Below are 24,980 nucleotides of genomic sequence, written 5' to 3' on the forward strand. Positions count from 1 at the left end.
TTGAGAGTGTAATAACAAGCATAGAATAAGAATTTTGCAACCTGTACTGGTAGATTGCAAGCAAAACTCTTCCAGTTTGTTTCGTTTCCCTCCAAAACAATAAGTTCAAATAATTTTCCCTGAACTACAAGGTTTTTAATGTGGGAATGCCAAAACTTAGAGACAAGTTTTTTTTCGCATTCGTTTTTGGCCTACTTCTTCTGTTTGACAGTAGTGTTTGCATCATCAACTTCAGTCCAACCTGTTATGTTTGTGCATGTAATTGATTTTTTCCGAGTCCAACTTTGCTGTGCTTGAGTTTAGAGTCGAGACAAGCATTTACTTTCACATGTCCGAGTGATCGCATCCTCACATGGGCAAGGACATGGCATTCGACATATAAGTCAGAAATTCAAGGAATGCGCTCTCATTCTGAAGGAGACTTGTTTATTTCTTTTATCCAAGCCTCAGCAAGCTCAGGATTCTCTCTCTTCCATTTTTCTGCTGTATTCTCTTTCAACCAATCAGAATTCTTGACGCTGACATGAAATGACCTCATCAGTGATTCAAGTGATTCATCTAATATAGAGACAAAAGAAGGAAAGTTTCTACAACAGTAATAAAATATAATGATTTCATTTGTAGTATCAATAATCTTAGAGGCCCAAATGACTACTTGGGGTAATTCCATAGGTGTCATATGGGACATTTTGACAAAAATGTATAGGCTCTTAGCAAATTCTTGAGCAATAAAAGTTTCTTTTTGTCAATGATAAAGTTAAAGTGGATAGTGATGTGAAAAGCTGATAACCAGCAAAAAGTATTTGAGTACGAGTGAATTAAAGGTGAAAATGTTGTGTGTCGTATGGGACTCAGAAACGTCCAGTACGATGCGCAACATTTTCGCTTCTAATTAATCAATGAAAAAATATTTTTGTTGGTTGTCATTTTTTTTACATGACTACCCAGTAGTACTTTAATATTACCAAAAAAAATTGAAGTTCTTTGTTTGTCTGGACATCAGGTTGAAAAGTGTTGCGAAAATGGCTGATTTTTCTAGCATGGAATCACCCTATTTGGCTTTTTACAAAGAACATTGTCTTTTGTCTTAATACGGGTTCTAGGAATATGCATGACAATGATCATGAATATGTATGACAATGACCTACTGATCATGAATATGTATGACAATGATGTTAAAAATCATATCAGACATACCTGAGCCTGAGGCTGATTGAATTCCTATGACCTCTACATCAGCATGAGCAAGGTCAAAATCAAGGTCATTGGCAAGGTCATGGCCAAGGTCGCCCGCAATTGCTGAACCCGTACCAGGAACATAACTTAAACACCCTTCCTTCAGTCTCTTCAACCCTGAAAAGAAGTTAAAAATTGGAAGACTGTATTCCATAAAATAATATATAAATAATACACATCATTGAGGGTAATAGTAAGAATTATACGCAAAGTCATGTTGAGGTATAGCCGAGAACATTTGGACTATTTCAAAGGTAACAAACTGGTGTAATTTTTTTAATGTCAAGCTAAATGATGTGTATTATAAGATAGTGATGTAGATTCTCATGTGATAAACCATCCTCATCTTAAAATCATGACTGGTCAATAGAATTAGACATTAGTACCAGTTAATGGCGAATTTTCTGTTAGCTAAAAAAAATGACTGGTCACGAGATACACTTCAACAAGTCATTTGATTAGGATCCATATCATCATTTTATAATGAAAAATAAAGTATTTATAATTTGCCATCAATCTAACACGAAATCGTTATGAATATTAAAGGGGGAGTGAACTGTGTGTGGTCTCTCATTGACAATGTGTTACAAATACATAGTCTTAAAATATACGTTTTCAGATATCTACTAATACTACAGAGAATAAATTGACCTCTAATTGTATTTGTATAGAGAAACTAAAATGTTTTAAGAGGAAAAGTAATTGTTTTGCTACTTGTAAACATAATCATTGCGGTATAAATGTATGAAGTAGTTGATTAGCATGTTATCATTCAAGTGAGTCTATATTACTAGACTACACTAGCATTTTGGGTCAGGAAACTGGCCAGGTATGAGTAGTTGAGGACTCGAGATGGTGCTATTGGTTCGTGTCTGCTTTAAAACAAAAATAACAAATACAAAATTTATAATTTGCTATTGACCTAATCATAGAAATTAGAATTACATTAATGAATACAGGATTTACAATTTTCGATCAACCGTAAAGGACTATTATGAAAATAAAAATGATAATAAATGCAGAATTTGTAATGCAAAATAGCATACTAAGATTATCATTTAAATATTTGTAACAGAACTACTGGTAATTACATTGCTAAAGTGAAATTATCCATACAAGTAATAGTGGAAAATTACAAACCTTCAATCAGCTCTGGTAGGGGAATGCAAAACAGAACTCGGAACCAGCCAGGCTCATTTCCATAGAAACCAGATGAAGGGAGGATTGAGACTCCACATGACAGTACGTGGCAGCAGATAGATTTTTCCTCAGCATAGTTTGATGCACTAAGGAACTGGAGGGAAAGGGGGGAGAAGGGGTGCAAGATATTTGTTACTTTGTTCATTGTACATACATCAATTAATGAACTAATATACCATTTTTATTCAAAATTTTAATATCCCAAAGATTCCATCTAGCGAGGATTGGACATACATAGAATTTTACAGAATACAAATTCAATTTTTTTTTAAGGCTTGCACTTCCAATATCACTGCCAGTTAATCAGTTAATAAGTTTTACTATCGGCCTGTACAAGCCACTTAGAAATACTAACAATGCGCTAACAGTGGCCTCTGTTAAAACCGGTATTGTCGCAGCAATGTCTAATGTCACAATTAAAGTTGAACTTTGTTGGAGATCACTAAAATTATTGGTTTATATATCAGAGTAATCTAGAGAGATGTCAGTTTCTGTTCCGCTGCTACTAGCAACTGAGCTTATACTTTCTTCCTCATTATCTTCTTCAACGTCTACGATTTTGAAATCTAATTCTAATTCTAGACTCATTTCTGGAGTCTACATTTTTACGATATCGTAGAGCTTTAATTTGCATGCAATTCCCAGGTGCCATATGCAATACATGCACGCACACTTAAAAGCCAAAAGCCAGCAAACCTGGAAGTAAATTCATCACCGCTCCAAATCCTGACTTCACGAATTTGAGGGACTTTTAAGGTACTTATTTGGGGGCGTTTCAGAGGGGGCCTCCAAATAACTGGTTACTGCTCTTCAGAATAAAAAAAAAATTGGCGATAAGTTTAGCAGTGTTCTTCTTGTTATTACCTGTACAGTGATATATAATTCGACCATATTTATTCTCTATGAACTTCAACTTTAATGCGTTATTTACATCTTGGATTCATGATTGGCATCACAATCTTAAAGATGTCATTCGGCCTACTGTTAGTGCAATGTTAACGCTAACAGCGTTTCTGTGCAGCCAGTACTGATGACTATTAGATTTGCCTGAATAAAGACCTAATTAATTAATATAGTTTTCATACATCCAACATAGATTGAATCCTTCTTCTTCTTCGCTATAAGTACAGGCCACTATCTGGTGTATATTCATACCGATGTACATGTACTGTAGAGGGATTGGTTCAAATAGCATCGTGTAACCAAATATATTCGAACTATAATATTGAAAAAATCGCACATGAAGAAAATTTATTATGTTGTGACATCAATGATGGAATAGCGCAATATTCCATCATTCCAGATAATGCAATCTCCTGGACGTCTACTTGGCAAGTCCCGTGATGCGACAGTAGACACTAATCAGATTCCACTGGGTGCCGTTACTGAACGGTGAGTAGGTCAATCAGCACACATAGTTACCCTTCAACGGGGCTCTGCAGCACAGTACATAGGTTTTGGGTCATATTGGGGATGAATCAATAAGGAATTTTTCTAACTTTAGTAAAAGTAGAATAAAATAACAAATATAATGGGTAGTGTAGAGGGAATTATTCCTCCTTGGTTTGGCATGAATATATTCCATTTATACTTTCTCAAAGCCTGGTATATTTGCATAATATAGCATTTATAATATCTCCTTAGATTAATAGTTTTGATAATGGCCACTCTGTAGTCTGCTTATAACTTGTTATGTTTTGGTTAAAGCCATGACTCACAATTGACCAATCAGACGACTGGATTATCAGACATTCTCAGAGAGAGTAATATAATTTCTAGTATTACCCTATTGAAGTCTGCCCATATGTAGAATCCTGCAGTAGGTTGGACATAAGCCACATCCATTTCATCCAATGTTGCCATGGTGATGTCTCTTGCTTCTCTTAACCTCTCATGGCTTGTTTTGAAGTATACATTGTGAAGCCATTCTAAAGGGAACAGAGATAAATTGATTATATTCTTTATGATCAAGGAAATAGGAAAATTCAAAGTCTACTATAAATCAATGATTGAATCAATGCTTTGATAGAGTGCTTTACTAAGTTTCTTGTTTTCAACTACTTGCTACATGCAACTAATTGAAATTGATAGAGTGGGGCATTCAGTTTATTCCCTTGGACAGATGAACAGGCACAGTCCTAAAAGCATCGTTGGATTAAAGTAAAGTCCATGTTCATGTTCCATGGACAAGTAAAGTAAGTAAAGTAAACCTATTTTGACTATATCACACATGCAAGCAAACTCCACAAGAAATCCTAATTAACAATAACATGCAACAGTGCATGATTTTATAGTTACGTCTTTGCCTTTATCCAGAAGGTCCAAACCCGTGCAGCTAAGCTGATTTTCAAAGCTTGTAAGCACGATCATTTTCTGTTTCTGTTTTATGGTAACTCCTGTAGGAACTCGGCAGGACAGCGTTTTGCTGGTAAACGCCAAGCTGGTCTATAACCATTTTGTAAAATAAGATATACATGTACCTATTAATTGATATTATATATTTGCTCCTCTGTGAACAGGCTTTTCTTTCTTCTCCATTCTTTCTATTCTTCTTTCTAAAGCGCATAGAGACATGATTTTATCGTCGTTATATGCGCTATATAAGCAATGTTTTATCATTATTATTATTATAACCAATTACGCAGGAAACATTTTACGTCTAGGTTAATCAGTCATAGTGGTTGACACTATAGAGACGACAGATATTACTCTTGGGCCTTTTTATCAAAGTAGAGACAATGGCAGAGTTAGGATTTGAACTTACAACCTTCGGATTATGAGTCCAATGCTCTAACCACTGGATCACACGACCTGCTACTCCACTGCTAATAGATTTGAACTGGCTTCCAGTGTTTTCAGGATCATGACCATTGTTTTCAAGAGTATCCATAATAAAGCTCCTCACTACGACTCTCTCATCCGCCCACATCAGTCTGAACATCCCTGGCTTTGCTCCAGTACAGACAGTACTCTACTCCATGTTCGCATCAGTCTGAACATCCCTGGCTTTGCTCCAGTACAGACAGTACTCTAATCGATGTCCACATCAGTCTGAACGTCCCTGGCTTTGCTCCAGTACAGACAGTACTCTAATCGATGTTCACATCAGTCTGAACATCCCTGGCTTTGCTCCAGTACGTACAGTACTCTACTCCATGTTCACATCAGTCTGAACATCCCTGGCTTTGCTCCAGTACAGACAGTACTCTACTCCATGTTCGCATCAGTCTGAACTTCCCTGGCTTTGCTCCAGTACGTACAGTACTCTACTCCATGTTCGCATCAGTCTGAACGTCCCTGGCTTTGCTCCAGTACGTACAGTACTCTAATCGATGTTCACACCAGTCTGAACGTCCCTGGCTTTGCTCTAGTACAGACAATACTCTACTCCATGTTCACACCAGTCTGAACGTCCCTGACTTTGCTCCAGTACATACAGTACTCTACTCCATGTTCACATCAGTCTGAACGTCCCTGGCTTTGCTCCAGTACAGACAATACTCTACTCCACACCAGTCTGAACGTCCCTGGCTTTGCTCCAGTACAGACAATACTCTACTCCATGTTCACACCAGTCTGAACGTCCCTGGCTTTGCTCTAGTACAGACAATACTCTACTCCATGTTCACACCAGTCTGAACGTCCCTGGCTTTGCTCCAGTACAGACAGTACTCGACTACATGTTCACATCAGTCTGAACATCCCTGGCTTTGCTCCAGTACAGACAATACTCTACTCCATGTTCACATCAGTCTCAACATCCCTGGCTTTGCTCCAGTACAAACGGTACTCTATTCAATGTTCACATCAGTCTGAACGTCCCTGGCTTTGCTCCAGTACATACAGTACTCGACCTCCATGTTCCATGGACAAATACAAAAGCTGGTAACAAGGCTTTTTAGACATGTACCCCTAGATGCTGGAACAAGCTTCCAAGATATAAGCACCTCTCTTCGTCTTTGATATTTAAGAAAAATCTCAAACTCTGTTTTTTATCAATAATCTCTTTATGTATTGTTATCTTATTATGTTCAAATCATTATGTAAAGCACTGTGAAACAGTGTCATTTTATAAGAGCACTTTTCAAATGAACATATTATTATAATTCCTTACTTGTATATCAAATCTGACTGCATTTCTGATTAATTGGATATTAAAATGTCTCTAATTTGGGGACTTAAAATGACCTCTATGCCTTCTCATAGCAGCCACTTGCAGGAAAGTTAAATAATTTACACCCAAAACCACTACAGACAAGACAGGTTAGGTAATAAGTTTATATTGGAGCGTTGTGGCCCAGCGGATTAGTCTTCGGACTTTGAAACAGAGGGTCATGGGTTCGAATCCCAGCCATGGCGTTATTTCCTTCGGCAAGAAATTTATCCACATTGTGCTGCACTCGACCCAGGTGAGGTGAATGGGTACCCGGTGGGATTAATTCCTTGCATGCACTGAGCGCCGGTGATGGTAGCTCGAGCTAAAGCCGGGGTAATAATAGCAAGCGCTTTGTATCCTCAGGCAAAAAGCACTATATAACTCCAGCTATTATTATTGTTATTATATGCACATATTAACTGCGCTATATAAATGGACATATTATTATTAGACATTTATTCAAGGAATAACAATATCTTGCAATATCAAAAATATAAATGTCAGTGTTGTGTTAATGTGCCTCTCCCTTGTTTAGTTAAAAATACTGTTCCTTGGATAGGATGGTAAACCCAAAGCCTTGTGTAGATGAGACTTGCCACCTTTGCATGTTAAGAACCCAATGCACTATTTGTATATGAGTAGGAGAATGCCCCGTGTGATGGTCCACCTGCACTACCCAAACTATTATATCACAGTCGCATTTCCCCTCCCAGGTACATGTGATGTCAAATAATATGTAATAGCAATACAGATCATGTGAAATTTACCTTTCTTTTGTAGTATCTGGGTGATTGCTATTTGAGTGAGAGTAGATACTCGTTGATATTGTGTGATGGTTTCTACTGCGTCAAGAATGGTCTTATTCCAGGAATAAAGCACTCCAAAATGAGATCCATTAAAACTAAAATCCTTTAAAGAAAAACAGATCAATACCAATTTTACAAAATGTGATTAATCTCAAACTCTTGATTCATAATCTTGAATCATAATCTCGGATATTAATCTCAAACTCTTGATTCGCAATCTTGAATCATAATCTCGGTTCTTTATCTCAAACTCTTGATTTAAAATCTTGAATCATAATCTCGGATCTTAATCTCAAATCTTGAATCATAATCTTGGAGCTCAATCTCAAATCTTGATTCGCAATCTTGAATCATAATCTTGGATCTTAATCTCAAATCTTGAATCATAATCTCGGATCTTAATCTCAAATCTTGAATCATAATCTCAGATCTTAATCTCAAGTCTTAAAACTAAATAATGTGAATTATAATCAAGTATCATCTAACAAACCAATACTGCTTACACCCACGCTATGGAATTCCCTTCCTTTGGTCTTGAGGAATTCCAATACTACTTCATCTTTTAAAACTAACTTAAAAACCTACTTGTTTAACACTGCATTCTGAAGACAGGCATTCATTTTTTTATTTCAACTTGTATTTTTCTTGTTCTAGTTCACTTGTTTCTTACATTAAATTATAATTCTAGCTCCTCTTTTTCAAGCGCCTTGAGCATTTCAACAAAGTGGATAATGGCGCTATATAAATCTCATGTATTATTATTATTATTAATACAGAAACAAAGTAGGCACATAATCTTTTTCAACCCTGTAAAATTTCGAATATTTAGATATTAGGTATAAAGCGCCCTCTCATGGCAATGTTTTTATTTTTCTATAAAGCAATTATCTTACATATTTATTGATTTGTTATCAGATAAGTACAGAACAGGATTATATCCAGTAATTTGCACACTATTCCATGTCTTGGATAGGTTTTGCATCAAAAAGAAAAAAAAAAGAAGACAGATTTATTATTTTGATCAAGCTTCCAATCAAAAGAATTTTTTAATGTAAAATTGCACAATTCATCCTATAAAAACATTTTTTAATTTTGTATTAAATCTTCCACATCATAACCTCTTTAAGGCATACACATGCACATGATAAAGTTATGGATTGGAATAGTAATAGATGGATTTGTGGGAATTACCGATACTAAAGATATGCTACCGATACTGATACATGTATGCTACCGATACTGATGCTAAAGATATGCTACCGATACCTATACTACAGATACATGTATGCTACCGATGCTAAAGATATGCTACAGATACCGATGCTAAAGATATGCTACCAATACCGATACTAAAGATATGCTACCAATACCGATACTAAAGATATGCTACCGATACCGACGCTAAAGATATGCTACAGATACTGATACATGTATGCTACCGATACTGATGCTAAAGATATGCTACTGATACTAAAGATATGCTACCAATACCTATACTACAGATACATGTATGCTACCGATGCTAAAGATATGCTACAGATACCGATGCTAAAGATATGCTACCAATACCGATACTAAAGATATTGATACAGACGCTAAAGATATGCTACCGATACTGATACATGTATGATACCGATACTGATGCTAAAGATATGCTACCGATACCTATACTACAGATACATGTATGCTACCGATGCTAAAGATATGCTACAGATACCGATGCTAAAGATATGCTACCAATACCGATACTAAAGATATGCTACCAATACCGATACTAAAGATATGCTACCGATACCGACGCTAAAGATATGCTACCGATACTGATACATGTATGCTACCGATACTGATGCTAAAGATATGCTACCGATCCTAAAGATATGCTACCGATACCTATACTACAGATACATGTATGCTACCGATGCTAAAGATATGCTAGAGATACCGATGCTAAAGATATGCTACCAATACCGATACTAAAGATATGCTACCAATACCGATACTAAAGATATGCTACCGATACCGACGCTAAAGATATGCTACCGATACTGATACATGTATGCTACCGATACTGATGCTAAAGATATGCTACCGATACTGATGCTAAAGATATGCTACCGATACAGATACTAAAGCTACGCTACTGATACCTATGCTAAAGATAAGCTACCGATACCGATGCTAAAGATATGCTTCCGATACCAAAACTAAAGATATGCTACCAATACCAATACCTATGCAAGGATATGTTCCCGATACCGATGCTAAAGATATGCTACAGATACTAAAGATAAGCTACCGATACTAACGCTACAGATATGATACCAATGCTAAAGACATGCTACTGATACTGATGATTAAGATATGCTACCGATACTGATGCTAAAGATATGCTTTAAAATAGCAAAACATCCTCATGTTGTTCTTACCTTGCCAAAAGAATATAGAAAGTGGGTTTTATTGATGTCAGGAATCTCACTTTCTTTGAGTGATAGTATACTACAGAATGGTTTGGTATCATCATATACACTACATAGATAGATCTCATCTATAACAATATGAAGATTGTGTCTTCAGGGGAGATAAAGAAAGAGAGAAGAGGGAGAGGTAGACACAGAGTGAATTAAATGAAATAATCTGTATTGAGTGTTTTAGCGATGCTCTAAAAAATGTGCATTTTCGTCTGCATCTATTGCCTGTTCAATACATGAGTGTATTCCTAAAAAGGACCGAAATCCGACGAATATCCCATAGGCTAATGTACAAAACTAGCATTTTAATACAAGACCTTATTCAACAGTCTAGTGCGCAATACATAACGTGTACAACAATGAAATCAATGTGATACACAGCATAGAGCACAATGTTATTTCATGACGTCATAATGAACTGCATTTAAGTCATATTTCTCTGATGATCTTATGAAGTGAGGCCATATTAACTGATTGTGGTAAGTGACATGAGTTGCTCAATCAAATTGTTCCCACTTTTTTTTTTTTTTTGGGGGGGGGGTCAGGTCGGGATAGATAATAATTATTATACTGGATTGCTTTATTTCATGGAATACCGGAAATATTCCACTCGTAAGGGACAATATTCCACTCGTTAGGGACAATATTCCACTCATCTTTGATTTGTGGAATATTAGCCTGAACTCTTGAAATATTTCTGGTATCCCATATAGAGCCAATAAAACTAAGACAAAATTGCTCCTTCTTCTGCTATTTTTTGGTGATAGTTTCCTTCATCAGGTAATTTACAAGTGTAGAAACAATATTCTCTTCTTTCTCCTCCTCCCACTCCTTGTTTTCTCCTCTTATCTGGTCCTAGCTCCTTTCATCCTCTTTCTCTTCTTCCTTCCCCTCCCAGGATTTTGTGTAGGGTCCTATCCACAAAACAAAGCTTTTTAAGGGAGAAATGTGCCATGGGATGGACCATATATCCTGTTTAAAAGTCTGTATTGTTATCACATTTCTTGTGGAAAAGTGGCTTATATGAACAGGGTGTACATTTTCATCTTGGCATCTTATTCTTTCCACTTTATCAATTTTCCCTCTCCCTCTTACTTTTTTTACTCTTCCTTCTTATATTAATAATATAGGTATATTTACCCAGGGAAACCACTTCAGTTCTGAAAACTGTTCTCCTAGTGGGCCCTGCTATTATTATTACCCCGGCTTTAGATGGGCTGCCTAGGCGCTCAAGCATTCAAGGAATTTCTTCCTAAGGGGTACCCATTCACCTCACCTGGGTTGAGTGCTGCACAATGTGGATAAATTTCTTGCTGAAGGAAATTACGCCATGGCTGGGATTCGAACCAATAGCCCTCTGTTTCAAAGTCAGAAGACATAAAGCCACTGGGCCCGATGAACTGTCTTCACGGCTATTGAAAAACCTGGACCGCGAACTCGCACCTGTTCTGGCAGTCCTATTTCATGCTTCCCTTGACCAAGGAGTTGTTCCAGCTGACTGGAAGAATGCAAACATTGCCCCTGTCTTCAAAAAGGGTGAACAATGTAAGCCAGAGAACTACAGACCGATCTCATTAACATCAATGACATGCAAAGTTGTGGAACACATTGTCCACAGCAATATTATGGACCATCTTGAAGACCATGACATACTCTCTGATGCTCAGCATGGTTTCCGTAAAAAACGATCCTGTGTCTCACAACTTGCTCTTGCGGTCCAAGACCTTGCGAAGGGTATAGACAACAGAGAACAGATCGATGTCATCCTGCTAGATCTTGCCAAGGCCTTTGACAAGGTGCCACATGGGAGACTTCTTCATAAGCTCGATTTTTATGGTATACGGAACTCTACCCATGAATGGATAGCCAACTTTCTTGACAGTCGCATGCAACAAGTACTCCTTGAAGGAACCATCTCTACCAAGACCCAAGTGACATCGGGAGTTCCGCAGGGTAGTGTCGTAGGTCCGATGTTGTTTCTGATATTTATCAACGACCTACCAGAGTACCTGTCTAATGACACCACTGTTAGGCTTTTCGCAGATGACTGCCTAGTCTATCGCAATATAAGGTCAGAGGAAGACAGTGCTCAACTGCAGGAAGACATCAAGTCCTTGGAGCAATGGGAAGCTGACTGGCTGATGGAGTTCAACCCCAAGAAATGCCAAGTCCTCCATGTAACCAACAAACGGAAGCCTATCATATTGCCATACATCCTTCATGGTTACACCTTGGACAAAGGAGACACAGCAAAATATCTTGGAATCTACCTCAATCAAAAGCTCAGCTGGAATCATCACATCAGTCAGGTAGCAAAAAAGGCTAATTCCACCAGGGCTTTTCTTCAAAGGAACATTAGATCATGTCCTCGCAAAGTCAAGGTGCTCTGCTACCTCACTCTACTTAGACCAGTCATGGAATATGGAAGCATCATCTGGGATCCTTTCACTCAAGCTAACATCATGAGGCTTGAAATGATACAGAGAAGGTATGCTCGCTTTGTTTGCAATGACCACCGCAGAACAAGCAGTGTCACCTCCATGCTCCAACAACTGCAATGGCCATCCCTGCAAGAAAGGAGAGCCAAGGCAAAGGTTGCAATGATGTTCTGCATTAAGAACTCAATAATATCCGTCCCCGAGGCGACTCTGATCCTATCTCTCCATTCCTCACAAAGAGGTCATAACCAGAAATTACAAGTACCATTTGCTAGGACACAGACACTGCAAAAAAGCTACTTTCCTGACGCAACCAGGCTATGGAACGCTCTTCCACAGGTCGCCATCTCATGTACCTCTCTTCCAAGTTTCAAAAGGGAGGTACAGAAAATCCAGCTCCGTTAACTTTCTACGGATGTCTTTTTAGCTGCACACTCTTAGAGTTTATTTTAGACCCCTCATTTGAGACACTGTACATACATTGCACCTGCACAACAGTACGACAATACGCCAGACGGTGGCCTGTACTTATAGAGAAGAAGAAGAAGAAGACTAATCCACTGGGCCACAACGCTCCACCAGTTCTCTCTCTAAGTGCTGTTTCTGTTTACGTAGGCAATCATGGCCTGCCACAAATCTCTGTTCCTGGCTGTTTGAATCCGTTCCACCTCCCACTGACCCACACCTCTCTCTCTCTGTTATCCATACATTCAGGCTGGTCATCCAATTCATCCACATCCTTCCTCTACTCCTCTTATCCTCTATCTTCCCCATCAACACTATGTTCTCTACATCTCATTTTCCTCTTTCCAAAAATTTTATTTACTTACCTCTTACAGAACTGTAGGTAGTCTATTAACTCAGCCTTGGAGTAAACAGTCCCTAGTGGGTTTGTAGGATTCACAAGAAACAAAGCTTTCACTCGCTTTCCCTGAGAAAATAGAATGAAATAAAATCATTGTCAAAAATACCATGGGTAAATTTAAAGGTTAAGTCCATCCTAGAAAAGCGTTGAATAAATAGAGAAAAATCAAACTAGCATAATGCTGAAAACTTCATCAAAGTCGGATGTGAAATAAGAAAGTTGTGACATTTAAAAGTCGCTTATTTTTCACAAGACAGTGATGTACACAACTCAGTGACATCCAAATGAGATAGTCGATGATGTCCCTCACTATTTCTTTTGTTTGTTATTGTTTGAAATTTGAATTATACAATATTTAATTTTTAACAGATTTGACAATATGGACCAACTTGACTGAACCATATAGTATTAAACAATGCTAATTCCACATGTTCAGGGAGAAATTGATTGTTGTTTCACCTGACAATGAGGAGAAAATTAGAATATTTCATATAATAAAATACCAAAGGAATAGTGAGTGGATGACGTCATCGGTCTCAACATTTGCATACCAACCAGGAAGTACATATTAATGTTTTGTGAAATTAAGGGAAACTTTAAAATGTCTTGACTTTCTTGTTTTACATCAGATTTTGATGAAATTTTCAGTGTTATACTTGTTGGAATTTTCTTTTTTATTCAAATCAATTTTTGGTTGGGGTGAAATTGTCCTTTACTAATGCTGTTCATGAATTATGCATTACTTCACACACAACAGGTGATATGTTCTTGTATTCTTGAAAGTTGGTAGAGCATCTGTCTCACAACCGGGAGGTCGGGGGTTCAAACCCCAGCAGCGTCAGACTAAAAGACATCAAAAGATGGGAGCTGCTGCTACCCTGTTTGGCGTTCAACAATACAAGGGATAGAGCTACACCAATGTGGTGCTGCACAGTGGCTGCAATTGGGCAAAACAAATTTTGGAGGATTTCTGTTTCGAACAATAAAATATGGATTATCTGATAAATCATAATTTCAAGTTCACTGTTGGTAATCTCAAGCTCACAAACAGAATTAAACATTGCAGTAAAATTAGCTTTGTCAGTTAAGTTGATTGCAAATTATCAGATCTTCGTAAATTTCAATGAGCAATAATATTCACTCTACCAGATTCTTGTCGTGATTTAGAATTTGCATTCTGTACGATGAGATTGTAAATGTAATACAGCAATTTCTCCCTGATCTTACTTTCATCGTCAAAGATTTTCATTTGAAGTTGAGATGATCAGCAGATGCGTGATATCATTAGCTATTATAATTGATGACACATTAGGTATTGTACTTCTGAATCCAGCTCAGTGTTGAAGATCAGTTCTGCAGCCACTTTCATATTTTCAACACCATCATCAAACTTGAAATCACAAAATGTGAGCATTGCATATATATGTAAAGAGGTGTTGTGGCTCAGTGGATAAGTCTTCGTAATTTGAACAACAAGGTCCGGGGTTCAGATCCCACCGCAGCACTAGCGCCCTTTGGCAAGGCATTTATCTACATTTGCCACTCTCGACCCAGGTGTAGTAAATGGGTACCCGGTAGGAAGGAATTCCTTGAATGCTCGATGCGCCCGATCAGGGTAGCCGTGCTAAAGCCGGGGTAATAGTATGCAGCGCTTAGAAACATTTGCATTAAGTGCTATATAAATGTTACATATTATTATTATTATTATTATTATGTATCATGGCAAAATAGAATTGAATGATTTCATGTAAACTGACCTGTTTTATAGCTTCTGCATAGCTTCTTTCTAGATGATGCACTGTTAGCTTGTATGGTTTTTCCCCTTCTGATCTTGGCTTTATAATAAATAAAAATGAAATTTTGTCATTAACAATTCTATTCAAATCATCAAGTTAATACCACTTTGTTATAAATAGCTGATCTTCCTGTGATCTGGTGGGAGGGAACAAATAAGCACCCCTTACCATGCCATTACACAATATCCTACACTATATGAGGTTTCATATTCCTGATATTGGCAACGCTTACGTTGAAAAACTCTGTGAGTGATTTTCCCTAACACATGTTGTAAGCAACCTGATTGGCGAACGATATAAAATTAGTCAGTGAAAATTACTGATTAAACATTTATGAAACACTTCCTACTTTTTGACTTGCATATTGAAGAAGATAAATTAACATGACACAAGATGAATGATAATTGCCAATTTGCAAATATAAATAGTGATTCAATATTTCACTGCCCACATATAAATTCAAAGATTTGAATATTCCTTAAATCAACAACACTTATTTTCTAATCACACATGCAGTCAATATTAAATATATGAGTAGAAATAACATATTTTAACCACAAAACCTGTTACTAACAATATCATGATCTGTTTCAATGAAATAGCTCAGGGCCCGATTGCATGGAAGGGTCTTTGCAAGGACCGTCTTTCGTGTCACCCATTTATTATGATGCGCTGTATGAGGCCTGAGGCTCCCTTTACAAATTGATTATAAACTGCTGACATTATTTAACTCATTTTTAAATCAATTTTTTGTATAATGACATCATTTATAAACAATGTCATTCGTTTGTTTTAAAGGATAAATAACATATGCTTGCAGATACATTATTCAAAAGGTGTTTCTTACAGCGTGTAATGATAAATCGGCAACACAAAAGACATTCCTTGCAAAAACCCTTTCATTCAATTGGCCCCTGAAGTCAATAATAACAAAGTATAGGCCTACTGTAATTGACTATTTATATTTTTTCAGTGATATTTCACTTTAATACCTTGCTTGATAAATGAACAGGATGAACATTGACATTAGGTCTAAGAGCTGTGTCTCTCATTATACCACCATACATTGGTGATGGAGACAATATGGTATCTGCAAAGAAAAAAAAAATACAAATTTGGGGTTCTTACAAAATGTAAATATTTAAAACAAGTGGAATGCCTCTGGCCGTCTCACCTGCATCACGCGATTCAATATAGCAGCAGTGCTGATTTTGAAAACTACTATAACTCGCACAAGATGTTCAGTGATACTTGGTTACTCGTATTTCCACGTTTTATGAATTTGACCAATACACTTATAGAGAATTGATGGCAATTCAACAAATACCCCCAACGTGGCCAAAGTTCTTTGACCTTACATGACCTTTGACCTTGATCATGTGACCTGAAACTCGCACAGGATGTTCAGTGATACTTGATTACTCTTATGTCCAAGTTTTATGAACTAGACCAACACACTTTCAAATTTATGGCTGTAATTCAACAAATACCCCAATTTGGCAAAAGTTCATTGACCCTAAATGACCTTTGACCTTGATCATGTGACCTGAAACTTGCACAGGATGTTCAGTAATACTTGATTACTATTATGTCCAAGTTTCATGAATCAGATCCATAAACTTTCAAAGTTATGATGGTAATTCAACAGATACCCCCAATTCGGCCAAAGTTCATTGACCCTAAATGACCTTTGACCTTGGTCATGTGTCGTGAAACTCATGCAGGATGTTCAGTGATACTTGATTAACCTTATGTATAAGTTTCATGAACTAGGTCCATATATTTTCTAATTTATGATGACATTTCAAAAACTTAACCTTAGGTTAAGATTTTGATGTTGATTCCCCCAACATGGTCTAAGTTCATTGACCCTAAATGACCTTTGACCTTGGTCATGTGACATGAAACTCAGGCAGGATGTTCAGTAATACTTGATTAACCTTATGGCCAAGTTTCATCAACTAGGTCCATATACTTTCTAAGTTATGCTGTCATTTCAAAAACTTAACCTCAGGTTAAGATTTGGTGTTGACGCCGCCGCCGCCGTCGCCGCCGCCGTCGCCGTCGCCGTCGGAAAAGCGGCGCCTATAGTCTCACTCTGCTATGCAGGTGAGACAATAAAACCATAATCCTAATTTTATTCAAAAATTATCACTTGTGATCAATGCCCCAATTGGTCATGAGGTTGATTTTTACATTTGATTGCTACAATGATTATTATCGATAAAACAAACCATATTTAATAGCTAAGTTATAGGGCCATGCAGCATAACCTGTTTCATGTAAAACATCTATTTACCTCCTTCATCACATAATGTGTATGCTATGACATCAAGAAGAGCAGTAAGACCATTACAAATACGAAGCTGTAATTCAAACAAAGAGAGGCAGAGAGAGAGAGAAAGAGACAGAGAGGATTTAGCAAGTGCAAGAGAGAGAAAGAGAGAGGGGTGAAAAGACATTATTATAACTTTATTTCAGAAAAAAACACTTAAATCAACACTAGACACACAAGAATACACAAGATGGATATTTTCTTATCTTATTATGTGGAGTGTGCATCAAACCCTATCATTATGAGCAAACATCTTTCTACTACTACTACTACTACTACTACTACTACTACTACTACTACTACTACTACTACTACTACTACTACTACTACTACTACTACTACTACTACTACAACTACTACTACTACTACTACTACTACTACTACTACTACTACTACTACTACTACTACTACTACAACTACAACTACTACTACTACTACTACTACTACTACTACTACTACTACTACAACTACAACTACAACTACTACTACTACTACAACTACAACTACAACTACAACTACTACTTCTACTACTACTACTACTACTACTACTACTACTACAACTACTACTACTACTACTACTACTACTACTACTACTACTACTACTACTACTACTACTACTACTACTACTACTACTACTACAACTACTACCACCACTACCACTACTACTACTACTACTACTACTACTACTACTACTACTACTACTACAACTACTACTCCTACTACTACTACTACTACTACTACTACTACTACTACCACTACTACCACTACTACTACTACTACTACTACAACTACTACCACCACTACCACTACCACTACCACTATTACTACTACTACTACAACTACTACTACTACTACTACTACTACAACTACAACTACAACTACTACTACTACTACTACTACTACTACTACTACTACTACAACTACTACTACTACTACTACTACTACTACTACTACTACTACTACTACTACTACTACTACCACCACTACCACTACTACTACCACTACCACTACAACTACTACTACTACTACTACTACTACTACTACTACTACTAATAATAATAACGGTGTTCTTGTACAGCGCATATCACATAAATATAATGTCCATATATGCTTCCACAAGACTTGGTTTTTTGTTATAATGACTCTGGCTTAAGCAGGAGCAAGTGTAGCATTTCATGTCTTCAAGAATGAATCCTACAAAGGAATTATTTATTTCACCCGGGTTGAAAGCATCACAGTAATGAATTTTTTAATGGTGAATAGGGAGATTTGAACCATGAACCTCTGATTATACAGTCCCTACACCATCAGGAATTATTTATAATGATACAAAGGTGTTGGGGGATTCTTTTTTCTTGGCATACAAAAAAGAAACACATGCTCAAAACTGTAAACATGTTTCATGTCTAGATTTAAATGCATAATTTTGTTGTTTTGGACATTGCTTTAATTTCATGTTTTTGATCATATTTTTCTGTGAAATTCTGCATTTTTTTTCTGTCTTCCCTATTGCTTAAAACGGGAGATTAATAACCAAATAATTACCTTGTCAGGGTCAATATCATGTACATAGTGAATTAGTGTATTCTTTAAAGAAATCTGCTGTCGTTTTTTTGAAAACTGGGGATTCAAGATATTCCAGATTTATTCAACATGTGATTGCAGCTTTAAAGCTGAATTAACAATTGTTTTACAAGATAAAAAATAACACATGAAATTAACAAATAAACAATATTACAAAAAGAATCAATAAATTACAATAAAAATTACAATATAATACAATATCAATTACCTTGTCTGGGTCAATATCTTGTGGTGAATTAGTGTATTCTTTAAAGAAGTCTGCTGTGGCTTTTCTAAATGATGGCATACCCCGACAGTCTTGGTAAAGTAAAAGTGTAGCACCATCATAGTCAGACAAATCAAGGCTCTTCACCTGTCAAAAGTAAATATTTTCTTTAATTAATTAAAATTGTTTCGATAACATTCATGGTTATGAGCCACCCTGTAAAGAGCTTGAGAGTGATCAGTAGCGGACCGTGACCCGGAGGAGACAAAGCATTGGAAGGGCACTGCATTGTTTGTGAACAATGCTGTGCCCCCCCCCAATGCTTTGTCTCCTCCGGGTCACGGTCCGCCACTGAGAGTGATATTAAAGTATAAATTGAATAGGACCCAGTTACATAAATCTTTAAACTGTACATTGATATGTACCTTTATTTATACGATCTTTGTCATGAGCCCCCCCCCCCATTTTCTCATAAACTTTGTACAAGTGACTGGGCAAGAGGCCCAAGGCTGTCAAAGTGTGGCCTGGAGGTTATGGCTCTAGCTCTGGTTACATGTCACAAGAAAGGTCTATTTTCCGCTTCATCTACTAATCATGTCAGACTTGGTTCATAAACAGTTCATCATATGGACCTAGTGGATAGACTTGGTTCATAAACAGTTCATCATATGGACCTAGTGGTTAGACTTGGTTCATAAACAGTTCATCATATGGACCTAGTGGATAGACTTGGATCATAAACAGTTCATCATATGGACCTAGTGGATAGACTTGGTTCATAAACAGTTCATCATATGGACCTAGTGGATAGACTTGGTTCATAAACAGTTCATCATATGGACCTAGTGGATAGACTTGGTTCATAAACAGTTCATCATATGGACCTAGTGGTTAGACTTGGTTCATAAACAGTTCATCATATGGACCTAGTGGATAGACTTGGATCATAAACAGTTAATCATATGGACCTAGTGGTTAGACTTGGTTCATAAACAGTTAATCATATGGACCTAGTGGATAGACTTGGTTCATAAACAGTTCATCATATGGACCTAGTGGATAGACTTGGTTCATAAACAGTTAATCATATGGACCTAGTGGATAGACTTGGTTCATAAACAGTTCATCATATGGACCTAGTGGATAGACTTTGTTCATAAACAGTTCATCATATGGACCTAGTGGATAGACTTGGTTCATAAACAGTTCATCATATGGACCTAGTGGATAGACTTGGTTCATAAACAGTTCATCATATGGACCTAGTGGATAGACTTGGTTCATAAACAGTTAATCATATGGACCTAGTGGATAGACTTGGTTCATAAACAGTTCATCATATGGACCTAGTGGATAGACTTTGTTCATAAACAGTTCATCATATGGACCTAGTGGATAGACTTTGTTCATAAACAGTTCATCATATGGACCTAGTGTTTAGACTTGGTTCATAAACAGTTCATCATATGGACCTAGTGGATAGACTTGGTTCATAAACAGTTCATCATGTGGACCTAGTGGATAGACTTGGTACATAAACAGTTCATCATATGGACCTAGTGGATATGACATGTAATGGGTAAAGCCCAACTGGAAATGAGACCAAAATGAGCTAAATTGCACTTAGACCAAATGGTTATTACATCAACTGGATGTAGACAAACAAGCTTGCTAGATAGTATAGGATTAGACCAAATTGAAAGTAGACAAACTAGCTTGCTATAACAGTATAGGATTAGACCAATTTGAAAGTAGACAAACTAGCTTGCTATACAGTATAGGATTAGACCAAATTGAAAGTAGACAAACTAGCTTGCTATACAGCATAGGATTAGACCAAATTGAAAGTAGACAAACTAGCTTGCTATACAGTATAGGATTAGACCAAATTGAAAGTAGACAAACTAGCTTGCTATACAGTATAGGATTAGACCAAATTGAAAGTAGACAAACTAGCTTGCTATACAGTATAGGATTAGACCAAATTGAAAGTAGACAAACTAGCTTGCTATACAGTATAGGATTAGACCAAATTGAAAGTAGACAAACTAGCTTGCTATACAGTATAGGATTAGACCAAATTGAAAGTAGACAAACTAGCTTGCTATACAGTATAGGATTAGACCAAATTGAAAGTAGACAAACTAGCTTGCTATACAGTATAGGATTAGACCAAATTGAAAGCAGACAAACTAGCTTGCTATACAGTATAGGATTAGACCAAATTGAAAGTAGACAAACTAGCTTGCTATAAAGTATAGGATTAGACCAAATTGAAAGTAGACAAACTAGCTTGCTATAAAGTATAGGATTAGACCAAATTGAAAGTAGACAAACTAGCTTGCTATACAGTATAGGATAAGACCAAATTGAAAGTACACAAACTAGCTTGTTATACAGTATAGGATAAGACCAAATTAAAAGTACACAAACTAGCTTGCTATACAGTATAGGATTAGACCAAATTGAAAGTAGACAAACTAGCTTGCTATACAGTATAGGATTAGACCAAATTGAAAGTAGACAAACTAGCTTGCTATACAGTATAGGATTAGACCAAATTGAAAGTAGACAAACTAGCTTGCTATACAGTATAGGATTAGACCAAATTGAAAGTAGACAAACTAGCTTGCTATACAGTATAGGATTAGACCAAATTGAAAGTAGACAAACTAGCTTGCTATAAAGTATAGGATTAGACCAAATTGAAAGTAGACAAACTAGCTTGCTATACAGTATAGGATAAGACCAAATTGAAAGTACACAAACTAGCTTGCTATACAGTATAGGATTAGACCAAATTGAAAGTAGACTAAGTGGGTGTTGACCAAGTGACAATACCTGTTCAAGCATGAGGTCTCCACACAATCTGTTTTGTGCTGATGTAAGAGTGATGATTCCCTGTAAATAAACAAGATAGAAAGTGTTAATTTACTGGACTACTCTTTATGCAGGAAGATTTATGTTCCTTCTATATTAAATATAGCCCTACTTATCTTTAAAATATAATCATTAATCTTGCTTAAGGGCGATTAAAATGAATGAATCATACCTTTTTGAAAGTGGATGATTCCTACTTTTTTATGAATGAAAACAGAATTTTCGGAAGTTCCACCATCTTGAATTCTTGCGATGCAGAAGTGGATTGCCGTGAAGCCCACGATCTCTCCAGTAAATTTAATGTGATTCATCTATTTTTTCCGCGTTTTATGAAACCATATTATATAGATAGTTAAGATTATAATGAGATCCTGTTTTATAAATAAATCATGCGATATTAAATAGAATTTTCCTGATGAATTTGACAATGCTTTTTGCAAAGAGTGTGATTTCGTGTTGACAGCGGTACACTGTGTGTGAGCCTATGTGTTGCTATGGTGAATTTGCTTGTGACAATATGTGTGTGGAGCTGTGTTGTCTTTGAGTTGAATTTGTTATTCACTCTTTGACTCTTTGTGTGTGTTCATTATCACAATAATCTTATAACTTAGTAAGTCAGCTACACTTTTTTTAAATGATTTATTTGATTTTTAGTAGTACACTTTCAAGGCCAAGGCCAGGGTTGTGTGTAATGTTTATTGTACTGAACGTTATAGATTTCTGCCTCTACCGTCTCGATAGTTTTGTACTGGGCAGGTCTTTCAATATGCCAATCTATACATTGTATTTACACCCTTGTAGTTTTGAAATATTTTTGAATGTATACATGCAAATGTTCATAATGAGTGATATTTTTTTAGTAAGATTTAAGAAATGGCTTTGGAAATTACATGAATATTGAAAATAGTGTAAGGGTTGGTAGTGAAATTGTTTTCTCATCGGCAGACACTAAAAAGTTGTCATCGAAATCTAAATTGAACAGATGAATACTTAATCAGTGTATAATTTGCAAGAATAATGATGAAAAGACTAATTAAAGATTAATGACTGAAACAATTTCCATTTTATGTGTGTCAAATATTAAGAGTTGTAAGCAGTCCAATCTCATGTTATAACATTTTTGCATATTTATTAGGCAAATTTTCCCATTCGTTATGTACAAATGTATATTTATTTATCATCTAATTTGCATATTATTATAATTATGCTCACAAGAACAACAGATATGAAATTAAGTTACAAACTCTACATCTGTGTGAAATTCGGTGATTCTTTGCCCCATTCAATTTCAACTTATGCCATTATCGCATATTAATTAGCTTGACTTTGTAATTTTTGCCATTTTCCTATGGTCCAAAGGTGAAAATTTGTGTTTTTTCCATATTTTGAACTCAATTATTAGGAAACACAAAATATTTGGGACCCAATTTTTTAGGTACTTGTTGGTGGTTCTCATGTTAGATGCCCAAAGGAAGACCAGACTCTACACTTAATCAAGTTTTAAAATAGGCAGTTAAAAAAATGGCAAAAAACAAATGTTTGCCATTTTGACCATTCTTTGGTAGAAAAACACAATTTTCTGGAAATTTGAATCGGCTGTATCTCAGCAACCACTGATTTTGACCATCTTCTTGGTGTCATTTTAAATCATTTTGAACATCTGAATAAGATAATGTGAATTTTCAGGTTGACATCCCTCCTATTAGTATAGAGTTAAGTCCCCAAACATCGGACGGTTCCAAATATCGGTCAAAAATGACTTTAACTCCCTCCCCATAACTACAGGGACCTGCACTGGCAGAGGACTTGCATGCATAAGATACATGAACATACCTGCTATTGAACTGCACACACAGTAGATCCAAGTTGCTGTTCAAATTTTTTTTTCCAAGGGTTAAATCCAGGGGTAAAATCCATGATTTTGACTTCCAGAGATTCATATGACCCTCGGCCTCGCTAATTATGGACTCCAAAAGATCGATGACCAAAAAAAATCTCATAAGGGGGAAGTGACTTCCGCCAGAAATATTGCTGCCAAGATCACACATGTTTGATCTATCGCAAGAAAATCTGCAATGGCCACTGCGGGGGTTCCCATAGCAGGAAATTCAACACCCTTCAAATATGGCACTATCCCAAACATCAGACATATTGGCCGATTGAATTGGAAATGCATGCTGTTTTACGCACGCTAATTTCCAGAACGAAGTTGCGCGCAGCTGAGCGAAGACGTCCGATGTTCAGAGCCGAAAGAGGTCTGTTTGGTAAGTACATTATCATTATTTACCGATTTCTATATCAAAATTATTGATAGTAATAATTAAAATCGGCAATTGCGCAGCTAAAATAAATTACTTCATCAACAATTAAGTAAATTATTTTGGGGTCTAGAACGCAATTTAAATCGCCGAAATTGAACGTGGCACACAACTATACCGTACGCATCCGATATTTGGAAACTGCGTCCAATTTTCAGCAAAAAACAAGCTTCTGGTAGTAAGTCAATAATTTCTGTTTACCATATTTTCAATTCTATTTTTTTATGACATTAATATTCAACATTTGTACTACGGAAATAAACATGATTTTTTATTTGAATCAATGATTGTATTTTTGTTTTGGTCCAATTATGCTTAAGAGTCCGATATTTGGGCACTTTACTCTACTTTTAACCTCCCACAAAGAACCACGTTTGGCAGTGGATTTCTAACTGAATAGATCTAAGTAACGTTGTCGTTAGTGAGACATGACTTAGTTACTTTTTTTCACTTGTTCACTGCAACCATCCTGCCTGTGGGGAATCTACAGGTAGGACTATGGTATGCCAATGCTGTACCAGTCAGACCGCAGGTCCCTATGCTAATGAGCAAAAAGGCCAGATTCATCCAAATCATCTCATGGCTGAATCCTCCTCCTTGCAAAATCTCGTGATTCGTGAGATTTTCTTTCTCTAAGAATTTACCTGTTTTAACCTCAAGTTAAATGAAATATTATTGCACCATCAGATAGAG

The 24,980-nt window shown here is 36.5% G+C and overlaps 1 protein-coding gene across 1 annotated transcript in view; it reads right to left on the reverse strand.

Moving 5' to 3' along the window:
• Nucleotides 1-24,980, reverse strand: part of LOC129268464 (probable inactive 1-aminocyclopropane-1-carboxylate synthase-like protein 2) — a 32,168-nt gene that overhangs the window by 2,490 nt on the left and 4,698 nt on the right. The window contains exons 2-13 of the mRNA XM_064104446.1: nucleotides 21,931-21,990; nucleotides 19,093-19,236; nucleotides 17,265-17,331; nucleotides 15,958-16,055; nucleotides 14,927-15,004; nucleotides 13,135-13,235; nucleotides 9,825-9,966; nucleotides 7,360-7,501; nucleotides 4,222-4,364; nucleotides 2,377-2,530; nucleotides 1,198-1,353; nucleotides 1-558 (exon numbers count right to left, since the gene is read on the reverse strand). The exon at nucleotides 1-558 is cut by the window's left edge and continues 2,490 nt beyond it. Of these exons, the coding sequence (XP_063960516.1) occupies nucleotides 407-558; nucleotides 1,198-1,353; nucleotides 2,377-2,530; nucleotides 4,222-4,364; nucleotides 7,360-7,501; nucleotides 9,825-9,966; nucleotides 13,135-13,235; nucleotides 14,927-15,004; nucleotides 15,958-16,055; nucleotides 17,265-17,331; nucleotides 19,093-19,236; nucleotides 21,931-21,990 (1,437 nt within the window). The 3' untranslated portion in view covers nucleotides 1-406. The remainder of the gene's footprint in view (nucleotides 559-1,197; nucleotides 1,354-2,376; nucleotides 2,531-4,221; nucleotides 4,365-7,359; nucleotides 7,502-9,824; nucleotides 9,967-13,134; nucleotides 13,236-14,926; nucleotides 15,005-15,957; nucleotides 16,056-17,264; nucleotides 17,332-19,092; nucleotides 19,237-21,930; nucleotides 21,991-24,980) is intronic.

The sequence above is a fragment of the Lytechinus pictus genome, chromosome 9 (genome assembly GCF_037042905.1).
Source record: "Lytechinus pictus isolate F3 Inbred chromosome 9, Lp3.0, whole genome shotgun sequence".
In the NCBI taxonomy this organism is placed as follows: domain Eukaryota; kingdom Metazoa; phylum Echinodermata; class Echinoidea; order Temnopleuroida; family Toxopneustidae; genus Lytechinus; species Lytechinus pictus.